A 21,267-nucleotide genomic window follows, 5' to 3' on the forward strand; every position below is an offset into this window, starting at 1 on the left:
AAGCCAAAGATAAAAACCCGTTACATTTTATGTCACTTGCAAACCTTGGATCTAGCTATTTATTCTTGCAGTTTTCTTAATTTCATTATGTTGAGGTAGTTAGCTTTTCAGTCCATGATTTCCATAGTTTGGGGTCTTCTAAGAAGCTAAGAAACTGATCCAAAGCATTGGAAAATCTACTCTGTATTCAATAACTATGCATTTCTTCTTTAATTACTCAACCTACCTACCTAAAGTATATTTGCTTTGATGCAGAACTAATCTGAGCATAAATATAAGATAAGAAATTTAATTTAGCTGCCATGAAAATGGCCATGGCCAAGACTTTTAGAAAGCTGGTAGTAGACAACCATCTCATTTTCCAATGCTTTCCATCATTTTTCTTTCCATTTGGCCAAAACCCCAGCCTCCTACCACATCTTTACACTGCTTTATCCTATGGGCTTTCAGAGCTTCTTTCAAAGATTGCTGTTTAGTTTCAGTTGTTATCCTTAATGAACTATCCCCCAATTCATATTTTATGGTTACAGCTGTGTGTGCAATGATTAGCAAATGAAGAGGATCATATGAAACCAGCCTAATGAAGTCAAGATTTCAAACACCGGTGATCTACAACACTAAGTTAATATTGGTGTGTAGCTTCCCAATGGTTAGCATTTGGTTTTTCTCCTCCTTGTTTGATTTCCACCAATAGGACCACATATTCTGTGACTTAGAGAACTATTCTGGGAGCTTCATATTCAACATGGAAACATTTAGTCTTAAATCCCTGAATCATAATCTTACAGTTTTTCACATTTATTTTTCCACGTGATGAAGTTATTTTAAAAAATTAACAATTATACACCACACTTACAGGAGCTTCTCTCATGTTCAGCAAGGAATGAGATGGAGGGAAGGTGCCCAGGCGCTTTTTGAAACCTTCTTCCACTGTCATTCCCCAGAATTGACTGTAGTTGTCAGCTTTCCATCTTCCTCACAGACAGAAAACAAACAAAACCCAAGTTAGAGATACTATTCACATCAATATGTTGCTCCTTTGTAAGAACACCACTAACAAAAACATCCAGAAATAAATCTTTCAAATTACATTTCAAAACCTTTTATTCGATATGCATGAGAAAATATTTAGTACACTCTTCCACTGCAAATGACTGTAGGATGGAGCAATACAGCAGTATATGAAAATAGGTGATTTGAAATCTCCATCATGGCAGCCTGCAGGAGATGAGCATGCAATGCTTCAGAGGAGTACTGGAAAACAAGATGCTCAGTCATAACAATTACTGAGGTTACGCTCAAATTGTGCTTCAGACAAGATGCCCACAGAGAATGAACAGCTTTATGTAGTGACTTACATTGCCTTCAAGCTCTGGTGCACCTGCAGTGAGACACTGTTGAACCCAGCAGAAAGCCCAGCTAACACCTTCTGCCTGAGTTTTACACCAATAGCCAGGTTGAAAGAAAAGGCTCCCCATGGCTCTTTAATTATTTCCTCCCTACTCACAGGTAGAGTAGACTCAGATTGTAGTGTTAACCCTGCAAACTGTATACACAACAGAAAAAGAATACCTTGCAGCAATACACATTTGGAACATGCCAGAACACGTTATTACTGGAAAAGGGTTGAGCCACAGCTTTCAAGAAGCTGAAAGCATTCTCTTTACCCATTTCTTTCTTGCTTGTGTACGAGGAACAAGGAGGTGGGATTCGTGCTGCCCAAATGAGAAGCTTCACTGCTCTTGGCCTTCTTGTAATCAGAGAAGAATACAAGCACCTGCTTGTTGGATCGTATCTTACCTGGGCAAACCTTACCAATTACCACTGATGATAGAGAGGTGAGGGGCACCAGGTGCTTAAATGAAGTGTCTACCCTAACTCAGTTGGTTTAAATGTCTCCAATGAAGTAGAAAATTTTTTGGCACTAAGTCACAGTTTGAAATCTGGGCAGGCTTCACTGGTGAATTTTGCACCTCAGTTCCTAAGGAGGCAGCCCCTCTATCTCTGTCTGTAAACAGCCAGCAGGCTCCCAGGGCTCAGCTGTGGTACTGAGGTGCCCCTAATCCCTCTGCGCTACCTGGAGGGGATAAGAACTTGTAGTAAGAAAAACACAAAGCCCTACACAGTTCTGATATTTTGGTCCCCATTTGGCCCATCCTTTCCTCTTTCAATGCTACCTAGTCATGTCATGTAGAACAATGCTTTTGAGGGAAGAGAAAAAATTACTTTAAGTATCTATCCCAAGTAATAATAAAGTGAAGTATAAGGGAAGGTGATCTAAATAGTGTTTTGTGAGAAAAAACTTGTACTAAACTTGGAAAATATTTTAGAGCTATGTTTACAATGTCAACTCCTATCAGCATGAGACTTTATCTTTCCATTTAAAACTCCATCATCTGCCAGAGATTTAGGAAAGTTTCACAGATGTACATTTACCATCAAATTGTTGTAATGTAATTGGGGAAGGAAGGGGTGGGGGTGACTGCATAACTTGTAATTCATACAAACATACAATGAGCAATACAGTGGTTTATAACAAAACCTTAAAATAAAAGCATTCTCACCCATAATCTCCAGAATTGATGTGCTGAATTAAGTCTTGGCGAACAAGGCATACTTCTTTTGAACATTTCCAGAGACTCTGGAAGCATTTGCTGAAAGGGCAAGAATATCACTGAGCAGAAAATTAATTGTCAAAGGAAAAATATGCATTTTAACAGCAGAAGGAAGGTGGGTAGAAAAAAGTATAAAAAATATAAATGTTACATAGTGTTTATAAAAACACAATGCTACTTCACTACCTTATGAATCGTAACTGGAACAAGGTGGGAAGGTTGACAGCTTGTGGGAAAGGTTGTATTTGAAAAATTTTGCTTCCATCTTTGTGAGACCAAAACAGGGAAAAAACCCAATGTCCATTAAATGAGATGCTCTGAGCAACTTTCACTGTGGAAACCCAGAAAGGAGCCATATGGCCATAGACACCTTGCTCCAGGGATGCTGGTCTGAAGTCGGAGCATGGGGGTCAGCCCTGTTTGAGTGCTGCTGGAGCCCCCCGGCTGTTCTGGAGCTGGAGGTGCAGGGCTGGATTTTGGAGAGGCAAAGCTGGGAGGCGGCTTAGGCAGCTGACTGCCAGGGTCAGTAGCAGAGCTCCTGTCTGTGCTGTCTGCTCCTGTCCCAGGGCAGTGAAAGGAATGCGCAAACAGTTCATCTCTTTCCTACATAAATATACATACATATATTCTTCCTCTCACAAAATAATGTAAGGTCTCATCACTCAAGCCAAAGAAACAGAGGAAGATGTTCTATAAATAATCCCCTAAGCTTTAATGATATTTGTTTTGCCAGGGTTCAGGTCAATGTCCAGGTCTAGGCTGAAGCCATTTCTACTCAGGTCAGAGCCAGCAGACTGAATGAGCAAGACAGAATCCCCCTGAGGAGGGGTCTTTAATACTTCCATTTTCATATTTTGATTAGAAAGTCCATTGACCTCTTGCAATTCTTCTAAATTGTCTGTAATCTATTTCTACAATATCTTAATACAGCACTATTCCAGCAGACATGTTTAATATGAATTTAAAGATGCTCACTACCTTAATTGTTGTTTCATGACATATGTTAAATAAAATTCAATTTGCTGTTCTCTGAAACATTACCAGGAATTGCAGTTGTCTTTAATTATTGTTCCTTCTCCATAATATCGGCCATCTTTATAACAACCTGCCAACATAACATATAGAGGTGTGAAAAAATAATCATTTTTGCAGTGAATTAACTCAAAACTCGCTCCTATTGAATTAATTGGTTAAATGCAGTATGCGTAAATTTTTTAGTTGAAAGCAACATCCATTTCCAGCTTCTTCAGAGTAATGAAGGCAGTTTGATGTATTTTAACTTTTTACCAAACACATGATCACTCATAGCAAATAAAATCAGCAACAGATTCAAAACACCCACTGAAAAATTATATGTAAATAAAAATAATTCTTTAAATAAAGTTATTTTCTAGTAATAAACTTAAAAAGAATATATTTCTAATAAAAAATATTTTCTGATTGGCAATTAAAATATAAATAAGTTTTTCCAGTTATAGAATTCAAAAAACTAGTAACTATTCTAAACCTATTGTCATATATTATTTTTTCTCAACGGTTTAATTCTTCTTTGAAAAACAGGCGGTTCAACCATGTTTCAAGGTAAATGTATGTTTCATATACTCTCCAACTCCAAAACACAGTATAAAACCTGATTTGAGCGATGGTTTTTCCAAATACAAGACTCCTAATTTTCTTCTTTGATAACGTTTCACTAAGAAAAGACTTTGTGTGTGTTTTAAGATCTTCCACGTAAACTGTTTCTTCAGTCAAAGTTTCAGCGAAAGAAAGACCCAGAATGCCTGTGCAGGGCTTTGGATCCAGGCTCTCACAAACACTGTACATTTCACACATGGGTCCCTGTCTTCCAGCCTGTTCTTACGGTTCCTCCACTGGTAAGCCTACAGGTAGAGGTCACGTTCCTTCTCCCACTGAAAAGGCTGGGAGCCAGCATGCCCAAGTTGTCCTTTCAACTCTGTTTTCGAGAAGCTTAAACCATATTTCATATTGATAAAGGGTGACTTACATTTGTGATCTATCATACTGTTTCCCCACCACAGGTATGAGGAAGGCCATCCTCCTCCCGCAGAAAGGCTGCAGTTCCTCTGCCCAGGCATACAACGTGCGCCTGGGCTGCCTGGGCCACCTTTATTGGCAGGAGTGCTCTTCTGAGCCACAGCTAATTTCACACCCAGGTGCCGAAGCAGACTAGAGCTGATGAGTGAGTTACAGGTGCCTGCCTTTCCCGGTTAATCACACAGCAGGCTGCGTTAGCTAGTGCAGGCGCAGGTGAGATACATCCCACCTAAGCAGTCTGAGGCCCAAAGTGTTTGCCCTAATTCATCTTCCACCAAGATCTGAGACATTTTTCAGAGAATATGCAAAGCAAATTACTCAAGTGTCACAGTTTGTCACAGTCTGCCACAGACAGCATCCGACAGTAGGTGGAATGAGGCATCAAGCATTTCAAATATATTTCAAATATATCGAGGGGAGGCAGTATGGGTGCAGCACCTGAGCAGCAGGCCAGAGCTCTGCTGGTGGGCATCACTGCTCATCCCTGACAAAAAATGCAAACCTGGAGAAGTACGGAAGCTTTCTAATAACATGTGCTTAGGGAACTGAACATTAAAACCGTACAGTTTCGCTGGTCTAGCCTAATTGCAGAGAGAGAGCTGGGAGTGCTGCCTGAGGCATCGGTGGCAGAGAGCAGAGATATCTAAGCTAAAAGACACTGTTTGCGTGGGAACACAGCAAGATCATCTGGCTGTGAATATATTAGGTTGAAATATAAATGTATTAAGTGGGAAATTAATTAATTTAAAGACGTAGCCTGGTGACTTCATGAATGGGATTACATGATGTTAAAAACATGACTGGAAGGAACAGTATTTGGTACACGAGGACTTCCCTCCCAGGCTGACATTCCTATACCCTCACAACACTGACTGCATTTGCCCCCAGTATTGATGTCAGTACTTTTGTCAGTGAAATGTCCCCAGGGTTACTCGCTTGTAGGCCAGATCCTGACTGTGTAGTGTAAAAGCAATTAGAAAACTCTCTACGCGTCACTTTTATATCACCACCAGGTTGGGATCCAGTGTGTTGGCCCTGACAAAGCTTTTGAAACAAAAAGATAAAATAAATAATAAATATAGACAATAAATAAAACTCTAACAATTATTTTAATAACAAAAAAATAGGAATACCAATCAGAACTTCTATTTGGTATCTAAGAGAGGAACATGCACAGTTTCTGCTGAAACATGAAAACCATCAAAACCTACTGAATGCTGGTTTCATAAAGACAAAGTCAAAGCAGGTCTACATAGTTAAATCAAGACTGGCCCTCAGCATGGTGCACACCCATGGAAGAAGTCACAACATTGCTTACTGCTGCTGTGCACCAAGTCAAGTGAATAAACAGGGATCCAGAAATAAAGCACTAAGGAATTTTATTGCTGCTCACTCTGGCCCATATATACTTCAGTTTATTGGTTTATTTAAAGAGCTATGACTCAGGAAGCACTGAGAGCAAAACCACAGGCAACCAAAAGATCAAAAATCTTCCAGGTGAAAAGTACTTTGGTGTATGTGGTCTTCTAGTGCTTAAATAATTCTCAGCCAAAGGCAGAAGCTTAGTCTCAGTTACTAAAAGTCAGCTAATACACTTATGTAATTTCTAAAAATACTTCATAATTTTCAGGCATTCAGTCCTTTTTGCTTCTCTGTTTTTTCCTTCCAATTAGACTCTCTCTTCCCTTTTCCTCAGACATTCCAGTTCCAGGAAGTTCCTTTCAAGTTATTTTTTTTCTGCTGTATTTTGGCTGCTTTTTTATTCTCCATTTACCCTCTAAACTATTTACATCAAAAATATCCAATAAACAGATTTTAAACAGCTGCAGACTTTCCATCAGGAAAGCACTTTAAGGAGCAGAAAAACAGGATTGTGTTTTGAGATGAGATATAAAAAAAAAGATACAAGCTCACCTATAGAACAAGTGAAGGTTCTTGAATAGAGTAAATACAACTGCTATCTCTGGCAGGTATGTACAGTCAAAGAGTTACAAAACAGCGAACACAGATGCAAAAAAAATGGATTAAGAAAGGCAGTAAAAATATTACCCCTTACCTATTCCCTTATCTAAACCTTCTGTTACACTTTTACCTTTAAGACAGGGGTCCTCAAACTATGGCCCACAGGCTGGATACAGCCCCCCAGGGTCCTCAATCCGGCTCCCGGTATTTACAGAACCCGCCCCCCCCCGCCGGGGGTTTGGGGGGAAACCAAGCAGCCGCAGATGACTGCCTGCCACTTCATCCGCGTGCCGGCCCCCTGCTTAAAAAGTTTGAGGACCCCTGGTTTAAGAGGTAGGCTTATGGCACTACCCACATGGCAAACTGCTGCAGGTTTTGTAGTGATTCGTTTACATGAAACAGTTTGCCAAGCTAGACCCACAGGCTGCCAGCTCTGGAGCAGAAATGCTGCTGAATGTTTATGCAGAGCTCATGACAACAACCCCTTAATCTGTTGGCAATAAAATACACCGCTGCACAAAATAAATATGAAATAGATGTCTTTCTTCACATAAATCACAGAACATTATTTTAGATGATTAGAAACACTTTGGAAAATCAAATTTGTTTTACAGCATTTCTGTCACTTGCACTTATCAGATTTTGGTTGCATGCCTGGCTTAAGAGCACAGCCTCCTGAAGAGCTTATGGTCTGAGTGCTGGAATGCAAGCAGTAGGGTTACTGCAAAGAAACAGTTAACATTAAAAAATGATAGTAGTATTTTTGTTGATTTTAGGCTTTTGAAAGTTTGTTACGATGTCCATATTTTCAGCCAGATTTGGTCTCCTAATGCTAAGAAGCTACAAAGTCTTAAAATTCACAATTCTAAACTTTTCTCACCAGCAAAGATTTGGTCTATGCAGGAGCCAAGGGAGGACCAGCTGTTTATAGATTTTTTTTTATTATTATTTTTGTTTGCAGTCTCTAGTTCTAAATAAAAATATACTGAGTTTAGAGTAGTCCTGGAGAAAACTTTCACTACAAACTAACTAGTAAAAACTAAAATAGGCCAGAAATCCTTGTTCTAACCACATCCCTCCACCTACTTTGCACCTGAGGAGGAAAGATAGTGTCCCACAGGAAAACTATGATGGATCAAAATCATTGTAGACTATCTCAGAGCAGTATCATTCAGAATACCTCTCAGTCGTCCTAGTGATTTATTTGTACTGATGGATACAAAAATTTAGATCTTGCTGTCCATCTCATGTTAATCTGTGAAGCTCTATTGAAATTGTTGATATTAGACTAATTTTGACTCAATGAGGTTAACTCTGAGAAGTTTCAGGTAAAACAGAGATTCTGTCCAACAGAAATATGATCTAATCAACATTAGAAATACAGCCCTAGAGATAAAGAAATACTTTATCTTTACAAGCATAATACTTACTCTAGTTTCATACTTTTTGTGTTTGTCCACTATGTCTTTAGTCACATTTTTAGGATGTATACACTCTAAAGATTAATTAGTCCTCTTACTTGCAAGATTATTTTTATCATGATGCATTAATGCCAGCTGAGCATTTTCTCTGTACCTACCTGATGCTGGAGGTGGCCAAGGCTCATCTGATCTGGTGGGCTCAACAGGGTGGTCACAGACATCCCAGTAGTCAGCACAACAGTCTACAGGGCCAGGAGAACCTGAGGCACAGAACTGGTCACAGTAACATATAGCTGTTCTAGAGACAATGTTAAAGCTGCAGTCATCATTTCTTCCTGTGCAACAGCCTCGTACCCTGCAGGATCTTCCCTGATACAGATTCCTTTTTAGCCTGTTCCATTTTGCAGAACCGCCGTCTTCAACAGAGTAAAGTCCTCGGGGGAATTTTCTTCTAGAGTCACGCTGCTTTGCCATCCAAACTTCACTTGCAAAGCAATATAAGAGCAATATTTGACTTTTAAGCCACATTCTTCTGCCTCTAATAGCCTTTTCTTGAGGCCCTCTGTACTTCACTTTATCAGTAAATGTTCATTTACTGTAGATGTAATACCTTCAGCTGGTATTCAGAAAGAAATCTGAACAAAGCTGCAGACTACAATTTTCTAGGAAGACTCTGTATGTGTTAATTATTAGTCAGACACTGTAAACTGATTTATTTGCCCAAGATACAGAGATACTGGAAACAGAGCCACAACTATGTATTCATCATTATGAGATATTGGGTACATTCTTTTGGAAATGAGAAAGTTTATAGTAAAGGTTTCAGAATATACAGAATACACATGGTCCAGTATTTTAATTCTATACTTTTAGCTTCTAAGATCAAAACAATGTGAGGAATAAGTACATGGTGTCAATGGAAGCTGTCTTTCTTTCAGGCTTCGTTTACCTGTTGTCCATTTGATTGGAAACTATATAACACTTAGGTTGAATTTCATCTACATTTTCCTTTCTTACATGTAGGACTGTATCACTGCAGCAAACTTACCCTGCATCCCCCATTTCAATCTTGTTTCCAGTGATGTAACTTAGCTTTATATGTTTCATTTTGCAATCTTTTTACTGTTGGCAAATTCAGAAAAAGTCAGGGGATTATTCAGTAAAAACTATTACCCAAAGATACTCTTTCCAGGTTTGCATATCTTTTGTCAAAATGAACTTGGCAATAGTGTAATAAATACCCACTGATGAGTGTTGATTCCTATTTTAAAAGGAAATGGCTGTAGTAATAAAATCACAAGGAAAACCAGAGCAGATATCAAAAAGTAAGTCTAACAGCCCTTACTGCTTGATCTATGGTCTCCAGGTTTTTGAGCAGCAGACCTAAAGAAATATGCATGGTACTTTTGCCAAAATTTAAAAGAATCAGAAAAAAGCAGCAAAGAACTTTGAAGTTCCTAGCAGAGGTAACATACAAAGCTAAATTGCAAAAAAAAAAAAAAAAAAAAAAAAAAAATCAATAAAAAAATCATAGTTTCAAATCTGAACTGTAACAAGACAATTTAAGTCTCCAGAGCTGAACAAGCAGAGGTAAAAATGAGTCATCTTTTTGTCTCCATTCGGTAGTAAATGAGATGAAGCTGCAGAAGTTGATGACAGACTGTTTTCTAGGGAATGAAGGGGATATTTCCCTTTGTGACTTCAGTTGGGCTGTTCAGTGCCACAGGAAGTCATAGCATCAAAGGGCAGCTACTCTTGAAAGCACGGCTAGGAACACAGCTGGTTTGGTTGCTTTGCTATGAATGGTAGAGACATTAAGAAGGAAAGTGTGTATGTTTATACATATAAGCTTGTAATTCAAATGCTCAAGTCTTGATATGGTATCTTGTCAGCAGTGCTTTTATTGGACCTTCCTCCCACACTGTCCCCACCACAGCTAAAGAACTGCAGATGAGGGAAAATTGCATCAGACCACAGGGTTTTTACTTTGCTCTGTTGCAAGCAATCTTCTGTATGGAAGTTAACAGAAAGGCCAAGGTCAGCAACATGCAATCACTGTACATCACTAATAGGATATAAATCTTAGCCTTCCAGTTCGCTTTGTGTTTTTTTTACTAAGTATTGTTTATGAGGCAAAAATCTGGACAACATTTAAAGTCTGTCACTGACTGCTAGAATGCATCAAATATAACATGAGGAAAATAAGAAAAGACATGTTCATGGAAACTCAGATGAAGTGCTCACTAGACGTGATGATCCAGTTCTTTTCCTTTTGTCTATGCAGCTCCATCAGTTCCAAGAGAATGACTCCTGATTTTCACTAACATTAGCAAAATGCAAATCCTCTTTGTTATTACAGATCTTTGGAAATATTTTTACAAAGTTATCTCCTTCCCTTGAAAACATAAAAAATAGAAAAGCTATCTTATGTGATATATGTTACTCACCATCAGATTAAGTGAAAAGGCATGCCTGTGTTTTAAACTACAGACCCCTGGTTTCATTTGGTTTTCTTTGGCGGTTTGTTTTGTTGTTGTCTTTTTTAATTTTCAGCTTCAAAGACTTGCTGATGATAAACCAGAGGCAAAAAATTTGCTTGGAAATTATGTGAGCTAGTTTACACAGGAATTAGATTTCTTTTAAAGGGACGTGAAAATGTGCTTCTAAACAGCTTTGATTTGTGACACAAGAAACAGTGTTGAAACTTGATAAAATCTATTTTTCCAAAGTGCTGGCATGTGTGCAAACCTGAAAAAAAACCACAAATCTATTCTATTGTGGTTTGGCAAATGTTTTTATTCCAAGCAAAAGTAGCATGCTTTGTAAGCGAAAGTAGCTCTCCATTCACTGTATGAAAGCACACATTGACTTACCTGTAACTATGTAGAAACAGTTAAACATGATCCTTCTTCTCTATTGAAGATTAACCTTTTCCAAGCATAACAGCTCTGCTAAACATTTGAGTTAGGGTCCAAGTCCTAGTTCCAGTCTGCACAGTTAAGTACATAAATGTCTGACTTTATCTGTTTCAACACCACACATTTGGCAAGAATTCAAATATTAATAACACTGAACACTTTGTGGAGTAACAAATAAAACCCAATGTAAAATATCCAAGAATCTCTTTAAAGCTGGCGCAGGATTATTCCACAGAGTTTCTTTCAAAAGTCTCCCTGATTTGTCTGAATGAGCCTATTGGGCACCAGAAAATTCTCATTTCTAGTCACCTGCAGGGTACAGGTGATTGCAATGGCTGGTGAGGCTCTGTGTGCTGAAGGTAACTGCCAGGACAAACCGCAGAGCCCACCCCATCAGAAGACCATGGCATCTTTCTCCTGGCTGTCACAAGAGGACTGGGGTCCTTTGGGCTGTATGAATTGGCTAGTGTAGAAAAAGCCTAGGATTTCCCAGTGTGTGGCTAGATACCACTCCCTGCAGAAGTGAGAGCAGTCTTACATAGAAATCATCAGCTCATTTTTGTTCAAACGTCTTTTACAATGTACAAAGAGACACTGCAAGAATGATATATACAAATTGTTTACATAAAACAATTATGACTTGGCTAACACTCATATTAGATACTCACTATTAACATGCTCACAAAACCCAGTAAAGCAGCCAGGAGTCTGTGCTGATCCTCAGTGTTGCTGAGTTGCCACCTCTGCATTCTGATTCTCTGGGGTTTTTTTAATACCTTAAGGTATAGATTTTTTCCTTTTGTATCCTTGAGCTGTTACTGTTTGCATTTTAACAAAATGCTTCTGTCTGTGCTTTCACTTTTCTCATTTTGCATAGCTTTAGCTTGTGAACTTCCTGCTATTTAAGCAATTTTCTCATTAAAATTCAGTCAAGACCACAGAGCTGTGCCACACCAAACCAGTCTCTGGATCCCAGACAGCTGAACTTTTGCGCCAAGGGTTACCCTTAGTCTCTCATGCAGCAACCAAATTTTCTCAAGTAATGAATTCTGACCCTCCTTCCCACGGCTTATTCCGTGTCAGTGCCCAGATACATCCCTTGTGCTAGGCACATCTCCCTGCAGTTCACTTGGGCAACTTTAGTAAGTCTTTTTTTGTCAGCTTGAGTTGTAGCACATAGCAACAACAGAAACATCACAAGCAGGCACAGGATGGCGTGAATACTGTATATCAGACTGCAAGAGAAGATGAGGGGGCAAAGGGTACCATTAGCAAGGGCTTAACATAGGCAGTCATTATGATCCTGATGGGAATGTGAAGTTTACTGGAAAAATAATTAATAAAGGCAGGGTAAAGGCATTGGAACTTGGACTAAATTTATTACACTACTGAATAAGGAGCATCCATTAATTTTATAGTGCTACTGAAAAAAGAAATCAATTTTTTGTGTTGAGTTTTGCTTCTTATAATCTCTCCTTAAAGGACTTTTTTTTCCACTTAATACTTTTTCCATTGGTTTCTCAGGATAGACTTCCTAGACTGTAATTGCCAATATGGTCTCATTTTTCATTCATAGACAGAAGCTGTTTAAACAGATAAGGAAACTGTTTTTTGAAATATCCACAGATTAACAAACTCATAAACCCAGAGGTCAATGAAAGGATTCCTCTTTTGCCCTTTCTATAATCCTAGTAGATCTTTCTCTTGCTTCTGTTCCTTCCACCTACAGGCTTCAGTCTATCACCTGGGCTAATTTAAACCTAAACTGTAGCATGTGAGTAATTATCTTGGCTAGAAATGCTAGATGGGATTTGGGCTTTACAAAAATGAAATTCAAGAGGAAAAGAAAGTTGGGTTTGGAATAAATTCAGAGGAAAGGAAAATGCTTTGGAAAAAATAGGCAGGAAAGCTTATAAAGACCTCTGAGAATCACACTGGTTCTCAGCATGAATTTTGCCCACTTCAGCGCTCTACTGTGGGTAGACCTATTACATCTTATACAATATTTATAACTCACTTCTAGTTACAAATGTGTTTATATGTATGAATTTTTACCTATTTTTTTTAAGTTTTCAATATTTTTTTTTGCTATATTTACCTGTATGTGTTGATTTTGGTCCCTAGGAACCATCTCTTGAACTCACCAAAATGTTGGTGTTTTTTTCACCATCTGGTTAATGGGTATGCTGTCCACAAGATATACGCGATTTCTATTATTTTTCCACTGAGAAAAGAAACCAATACGATAACAAACCTCATATGTCTATCAATATGTTCGTGACGTTCTGAAGAATGTGTGTGCTCCTGTATAAAGGGAAAAACATATACTTTACCCGTACGGAGAATCTTACTCATTGCTGAACTTCTGTTTTCACAGCTCCAGCATTCAGCAGTTTAAATGCAGGCTGGATTGAAATTACACCAGGTCCAATAGTGCAAGAGGCTGAGTATTTTAGGGATTATTCCTTTTAAACTGGTTTTAATTTTGATGTTTTAACTGATGACAATATTTTTTAAATTAATTCATCACATTAATTTTAATGAAAGAAGCAGCAATTCTAATTAAAATATTAATCTTAACCACAATACGTAGCACTGTGTCAGGAAGTAAAATGCTCCTGCACAGCCGGACAGGGCTGCGATGCAGAGGTCCTGACATATACATACCTGAGGGGTGATCTGTGGTTCAGGGGATCAAGGGATCAGAGAGAAGGCAGTTGACTCATGCAAGCATAGACAGTTAGCTTCCTTAGAGTTTTATAATGCATTTTGAAAGCAAATTGCTGAAGATCCAGGATCAGACAACATTGTGTGGGAGTAGCACAGGGTCAAAAAAACAGCAGCATCAACTAGAAAGGAAAGCGGTGATTCTTCCATGTACACCAGGAGTGCAGCTAGTAATTCTGCCTGCACTCACCAGCTGGCCCAGACACTGCCAGGCCAGAAGGCCCATGAATATTGCGTGGCAGGTAAGAGTCATTGTGCATTCTGCTTGCTGTGGGTGCTGACACAGTCGTGAATAATTCCTAGAGTATTTTACAAAACATAAGTATCTATGTGGTTGCAAAATGTGACCAAGGTTAAGAGCATGAGAGCATTCCTTCCCCAACAATGCTAGTATTTGCTCTCAGCTATTTGAAATCCATGCAGCTAGATTTACAGCAGTAAAAATAAGAAACACAGCAAACCCTTTGCAACAAAAATACAGCTTTATTTCATTTCAACATTTATATTATTTCTAAAGAAAATACATTGTGTTATATTGGGCATCTCTTAAACCAGCAAGCACTTCAAGAAACAGTATTTCAATATGGCACATTCATGTGCATATCTCTGGGATTAATTATGCTAGTACATAAGATTATCTCTTGAAAGAATATTTGATAGTTATAACTCTTTGCAATCAGCATACTGGAAGCAATTTTTAATTTTTTTAAATGGTGCTTTAAATAATATTTGTGCCATGAATTTCTTCTCAGTGTAGACACAGGCCTCAAAATACTCTACAGTTTTAGCTCGTGATCCTAATTTGGGGCTGCAAAAGAAGAGTTTTCACATGAACACAAGTCAAAAATTATACAGACTAGTAAACTGTATAACATGCACTGAGGTCACTTAGTTTTCCTAATTCATACAACCTGATGGTCTGGCTAACAGATGTAACTCATAGTTTCAAAGAAAAAAAGCCCTAGACAGCCACCTTGGTTTTGCTATAGCTGTAGCAGAAGATGACAGCAGGCAGACCGAACCTACTTTGTGAGATGCTTGCCTGTTTTTGCAGCAGCCTGAGGTAAGCTGTTTTACCACTTAAATTTCCACATAGCTGCAACTCTCCAAATTCTAAACTAAATCTCTCTCCCTGAAATTTAGGTTCATTTCTTTTTTCTCCTACTCTTAGGAAGGATGGAGAAGCAACTAATATCCCTTTTAGAACAGTCCATTATGAAAAGATATAAACTGCTGTGTTTTTACACTATCTTTTCTTCTTTGTCAAAACACTGAAACCTTTGCAACTTTTCTAAATCTCCCATTTGTTTCCCACATCCCATGCAACTGGTTCTTCACTAATACTGAATAGAGACAAGTAATTTCCTTTATCATATTATAAGCACTCCCTTTAACTAATCTCCCTGGAATGGCATTTTTCATAAGAGCATCACCTCTTCAACTCAGATTCAGTTTGTGGTCACCTGTGATCCTCACATTCTTTCTTGCAGTATTATTGTCTTCTTTTTCTGTCTGTGCTTTTCACATTTCCTTGTATTTGTCTTCAATTAATTTTATCATATTGATTTCAAGCCATTCCTCTAATATAAATGACATTTTTTAAATTCTAATCCTGCCTTCCAAGCTGTTTGCCAGGCCTCCCAAATGAGAATTATCCATTAATTTGGTAATTTTACTGTCCATGTGATGGAGCAAGTAATTAATGGCAATGTTTTATAGTGCTAGAGCTAGAAGACAGCATTGCAGAAGCCTATACAAGATGTTCTCCCACTTCAGCAGCAGACAATTGTTCTCAGAGTCCAGGTTTCCAATCAGTTGCACATCTACCTTATGTGAATTTAATATAGTCTGTATCTGCTTTGCTTGTTTATGACCGTCATGTGGGACTGTGTTGAAGATACGCTGTATCAACCACATCCCCTATATCTGCTTAGCTGTCAAAGAAGGAAGTTAGATCAGCTTGATAGGATTTGTTTCTGACGTGTCCCTGTGCAAGTCATCTTATCTCCATACTATTCTCTAGATGCCCACAAATGGATTGTTTAATACTTTATTCCAGTGTCTTGGAAATGCTGTTATGGCTGACGTTTCTGTAATTCTTTAAGATTTTTCCTTTCCTCCTTTGTTAGATATGACATTGTGTTTGCCTTTCTCCAGGTTTCTGGGAACTTACTCATCCTGCTAATCACTAGTGTTTGAGAAACCATTTTAGTTAAGTGTTTTAAGGGTAAGTTTCATTAGGCTGTGCCATCCTGAATACTGCAATTTACCTCAATACACTTTCAGGTGTTCTTTTCCTTTTCTCTCCATAAGCCTACTTCCAAATTCTTAATAATAACAGAAATAAACTTTTAGCTATAATTAACTTATTTTGTGGAGACTGAAACAAAAAATATAAAAGGCATTGAACAATTCAGCCTTTTCTATATCACCTATTTGCTGACCTCCCTTGTTAGGTACTACATTATATCTGCCCTCAAGCAGAGCACATTATTTGCAATATAGTATTGTTTAACCCTAGCTAAACATTCATTTTAATGGCACTATGTGGTTATGCACTCAAATATAAAATAATACTCAATAATATTCATGTTATTTCAATGACATTACTTCACAATCTAATTCCAGTCTGTACCTCAATTTCCTCCAACTGTTTGATTGTATCCCACTTAAAATTAACTCAATTGTGACTTTATTCTGTGATGCTAAGTGGAATTATTTTTAATTTATAATTATTAGTAGAAAATCATTCAACAAACATAGCCAGCTTATTATATAACACTAAAGTGTATAGCTAAAACATCCTATCATCTTTTTAAACAAAACTGTAAAAATTTGTTAAAGTGACACTAAAGAAGTAGTTACATATTTAAAGTGTGACTGTAATCAAGTCAGAAAAATAGTAATACTCACCATCATAGCTATACAGAACCTCTTTCACTGGCAACCTGTAGAACAAAGGGAAATAAAAGGTGGAAACGGTATATTAAGCAGGCATAGTTCTACAAACTAGTGGACAAATTCATACAGCACCTTGTTTTTTAAAAACATTGGTTTCTTGCACAGTTAATTTATAACTATGCTTACTGAACTGGGGATGATTTTCCATGCATATATAACATGTTTGAGGAAGTATACTGCACATTGCAAATTTCAACAAACAAGCATCGGTTTGGCTTAATGTCCATTAGAGGACATCTCAGACTCATGTTGGGTTTCCACTTTTTTTTGCACCACATCCTGGGAGGACAGAGCACGTAGCCAACCTTGCATTCATATGTCATGGATGTTGTTTTCCTCCGCCTTAGCAAGACTTTTGACACAGTCCGCCATGGTAACCTGGTACCCAAACAGAGGAGCAGGGTGGACTACAGAGTGGATGAATAATTGGCTGCACCACTGGTCTAAAAAGATAGTAGTCAACAGTCCAAAGCTGCTGTTCCATGTGGCATTTCAGAGGATGCTAGGGTGACATCTTCGCTGGGGACCTGGGTGGTAGGAGATCCTGCATGCCCCGGAAGTCTGTGGATGTTTCTGACTTGGAAGGAAGGGAGAGTGATATGCTGAGAGTACAGCTCCCATTCTGAAGGACTTTGCCAGACTGGAAGAATGAACTAGCAGGAGTATTGTGAAGGCAAATGCAAAATCCTGTATCTGACAGGGGAAAAGCAGGCTGGAGGAAGTGAAAAAGCCCACACAGCAGTACAGGCCAGTGACTGACTGGCTGGGTAGCAGCTCTGCAGAGAAGGACCTGAGGACTGGTTGACACCAAACTGAACATGAGTCAGTCCATACTTGTGGTGATGAAGGATAAGCTCATATACAGTTGCATTAATGAGAGTATAGCCAGCAGGTTGCCCTTTGCTGGGCACTAGTGAGGCTGCATCTGGAACATAGTTTCCATTTTTGAGCCCTCCCAATAGGAAAGAGTTGTCAAGCAAACAGAAGAAATCCAGTGAAGGACCATGAAGATGGTTGTGAACGTTCCTTGATTTCTGGGAGAATCATATGACATATGAGGGGATGTTACAGGGCTTGTTTAGCCTGAAGAATAGGCTAAGGGGTAATCTGTTTTCCCTCTCCAGCTATCTAAGTAGGGTTTATAGGCAGCTCAGTTTTGCATGGTGAAAGGAAAGGAGGCAACAAGTGGGGAAGGTTAAAAAAAGTCATAAGGTTAAAAAAAATTATCATGAGTGGTCAAACACTATAACTAATTTTTGTCTGATTCTGATTCTGTGATTCTAATTATTTATGCGTTACTTAATTAGTGAATAATTAAAAAGCCTTCTTTAAACTACAACTGTATTCTGCCTACCTATTCAGGACAAGCTCTTTTCCTCTAAAACCATTACCCAGTACTCCTGCCATTATGCAAAGGGGACCAAATGCAAAGCTGTTTCTTAAAGCCAAACAGAATTAGATTAAAATGGAAGTTTAAATGGCATACTGACATTTTGTACTTTCTCTGTATCACATTTATATTACAACACTCTTAGACTTTTGAATGCAAATTTACCATGTAATACATTTACAGTAATTATTTTTATAGCGATCACAGTAGAAATAAAATCCTATAAATACATAAAATGTTTTTTACTTGCTAATGCATGGTAATCTAATATGCCCTTTCATGTCGGTCGGCTGTAACTGAAACTTTTTACTTAAAACAAGGAGATATCATTGAAGCTGGCCAAAAGTACTGCCCAAATACCTGTTGCAAGTATGAATTCCCTGTTGTACATAAAAAGTATCAAAAACGAAAATGTTGAAAGCATTGTTAAAGTATAAATTAAATAGGAAGTATGTCTGCTGATATTTAAAGCTTTTATTTGAGATTTTACAAACGTGTATTGTTTGGACTTATCTTTCTGTTTATAAATATCAGAAGACTACAGTTTACTGTTCCCTGTTAGTAGCCCATCCATTTAGGTGGTTAAAGAATTTGTCACGGCTAACACCTGAAATTCTTATTAATTTAGTAAAAGCAGTAGTTATTCCTACTTTTAATGCTCCTTTACAGGGTCATTAAATTTTCAGTTAAATGAGCTGCTATGATGATATGAAGAGAGCCCAGGGCTGCAGTCCTTGGTTTGGTCAAAATAAAGTAAGAGTGATGGGATTATCGCTTCAGAGACGTATTATTCATTTTGTTCCAAAATACTTCGAAAGATCACAGGTCAAGTCAGAACAGTTCTCATTTTGGAGGTAAATTACATCAAAGGATTTTCTAATTTGCATCATTCAAGAGTGTTTTTTTTCTATGCACTGCTTTTGCTCTTTGCTTTATTATTTGCTGCCTTAATCTCTATGCTTAATCTCTGTCTGTACAGCATTCTTTATGAATTGCCTAATGCCCCCTAGTTCCTTAGATAATTCATAAACTGAGGAAACTCAGCAGTGCTGCAAAGACCACTCTGACTCTGCATCCCAGGTGTGGGAACAGAAGAGATGCTGACTGTGTCACAGTGTAACACACACATGCTCTGCAGCCTGGCTAGCTACGGGGCTGGCAGCGATCCTCTGCCATATTAGTGTATACCAGCTCTGCACTGTCTGGAGAATGGGCTGTAATTTTGTGCAAGACTGAAAGTAAAAATAGTGAATAGTGTCCATAATGGGACAGGTGGAGAGCCCATGTTTGTGTCTCCAAGGAAAGAAAAAGAAGCAAGGCAGCCTTTTGCCTCGATATGTATGCATGCAGAGAAGGATCTGTCCTGGTACCAAATGGAAGAAGGTGCTTGGACAAGGAGCTGACGTATGAGTAGGAGAGGCTTCTGATACAGTTCCTCTAGTTTCATTAGGTATCTACCACCCTGCTCTTGCTTCAACAGGGATCTTCTTTAGGGGTTGAAAAGGTATAGAACGGTATGTGAGAGCTGGATCGTTATGGAAAAGCACCAGCAGCAGCCTCCCTCAGGCTGTCAGGACAACCCAGAGAAGATGGCAGACTGTACCCTGCCCTCATACCTTCCCACCACAGACAGAGAAGGGCAGGCCTCTGCTATGGGCACAGCCAACGCTGATCCATCCCCACTTCACAGTGATCATAATGTCAGGCAACTCGAGGGGGGTGGGTGGTTGTAAGCTCTGGGATTTTCTTTGCAAATTCAGGGTACAATTACAGGGGTTTTTTAGTGGAAGAACAACACTCTGCTCTGATAATGCTTTGGGTTGGAGCTTTGGTCTTATTTAAAACCCCTTACATAAATTCTTTGCTACAAGAACTCTCATAAAATGGGTGCATTTTCTTCTTATATGTAAAATCTATCAATGATTAATACTAACGTTGACCTCTACCCAGAAACACTCCTTAAGTAAATAAAGATTAAGAGCAATGTATAACAGAACTTTGGACCTTATTGACATTTCCATAGAATTTCAAATTTCAAGAACTTTTGCTATTAGAATTCTTTAAAGTGGAGCAGGACAGATTAATTGCTTCCGCTTGTGGGGGGGTGGGGGGGTGGGAAAGGAGCTACTTGTACTAAAACTGTCACAAATTTGCACAAAAGACAACTAGTGAAATCCTGTCACCACTGTAGTCAATCAGCTTTTTTCCATGGGGTCTTTTTATGAACATTGACCTTCCAGACTCTATTATCATTCTAAATTATTATTGCAGATCTTTCAGGAATAACAACTGGGTAAGGCAGAGTAACAGGAGCAACAGCTCCAGCAAAAGATTACATGAACCTAAAGTAATTGTATAATAGACTTGGAATTTTGCAAGACGCGTGAATAAGGGTAATGAGTATATACTTTTAGCACTTGCATATGATGTCTTTACAGGTATATATGTGCCATGTTCTCTCTAAAGATTCTGACTCGGTACAATTCTGAGAATGGTTATAACATCACTCACATGTCATAACCTAGGCAAACACTAGGGTTTACTTGTAAAGAAGACAGTAGATATCAGAAATCACTGGTATAAGTCTTTGTTAGGTTTTAAAGGAGTATCCTTCAGATCTCCTCTAATTAAAAAGCACTGATTGTAGAGAAGGATTCTGCAAGGAGAATGTCCTTTATTTGTTTTCCTGCTTTCGCATGGAAGTGACAGATCTGATTTGTTTCATGCTGTTGCAGAACGAAGCTGAAGTTGCATGAAGGTTAGAATGCTGTTCTTCTGAATACAGAGGTAACTCCTTCCCCACCCCCCACCCCCTGGGAATACTTTGCTTTGAGGAACACAATATGAATTACTAAGCTGAAACTAGCAGCACCTTCCTTCCCTTCTTCACCACTCTCACTCCTTCCTAAAGGTCAAGGAGGTGCTTATGTTTCACAGAGCATCTGCCCACACATTCTTTTTTGGAATTGCATAAATCACACTGACTTTCTCTCACTGTGTTTTTAGCTCTGAGGGAGGAACATTGCAGCAGCAGAAGTTAAGTATGAGCCTATATGTAATTTTAGATCAAGAGGAGTATCTATTTTTGGTGAGAGCAGAGACATAGGACAGAGATCTAAGGTTCTTATTACAGCAGTAAGAGTAATGTTGGGCTTATAACTGGACAGACTTTTTCCTAAATCAATTCAGCATCCAAAGAGAACTTCACTGATAAAAGG

At 38.5% G+C, this 21,267-nt stretch overlaps 1 protein-coding gene across 5 annotated transcripts in view; it reads right to left on the reverse strand.

Annotated features, from left to right (window-relative positions):
* Positions 1-8,694, reverse strand: part of TINAG (tubulointerstitial nephritis antigen) — a 50,652-nt gene extending 41,958 nt beyond the window's left edge. For 4 of the 5 annotated variants that reach the window (XM_055713634.1, XM_027809166.2, XM_027809163.2 and 1 more), the window contains exons 1-4: positions 8,212-8,694; positions 3,657-3,720; positions 2,565-2,654; positions 857-971 (exon numbers count right to left, since the gene is read on the reverse strand). In XM_055713634.1, the coding sequence (XP_055569609.1) occupies positions 857-971; positions 2,565-2,654; positions 3,657-3,720; positions 8,212-8,581 (639 nt within the window). In that variant the 5' untranslated portion in view covers positions 8,582-8,694. The remainder of the gene's footprint in view (positions 1-856; positions 972-2,564; positions 2,655-3,656; positions 3,721-8,211) is intronic. The other variant, XM_055713633.1, reaches the window with a different exon arrangement.
* Positions 8,695-21,267: the final 12,573 nt, after the last annotated feature.

The sequence above is a fragment of the Falco cherrug genome, chromosome 6, assembly GCF_023634085.1.
Source record: "Falco cherrug isolate bFalChe1 chromosome 6, bFalChe1.pri, whole genome shotgun sequence".
NCBI classification, from domain to species: Eukaryota; Metazoa; Chordata; class Aves; order Falconiformes; family Falconidae; genus Falco; species Falco cherrug.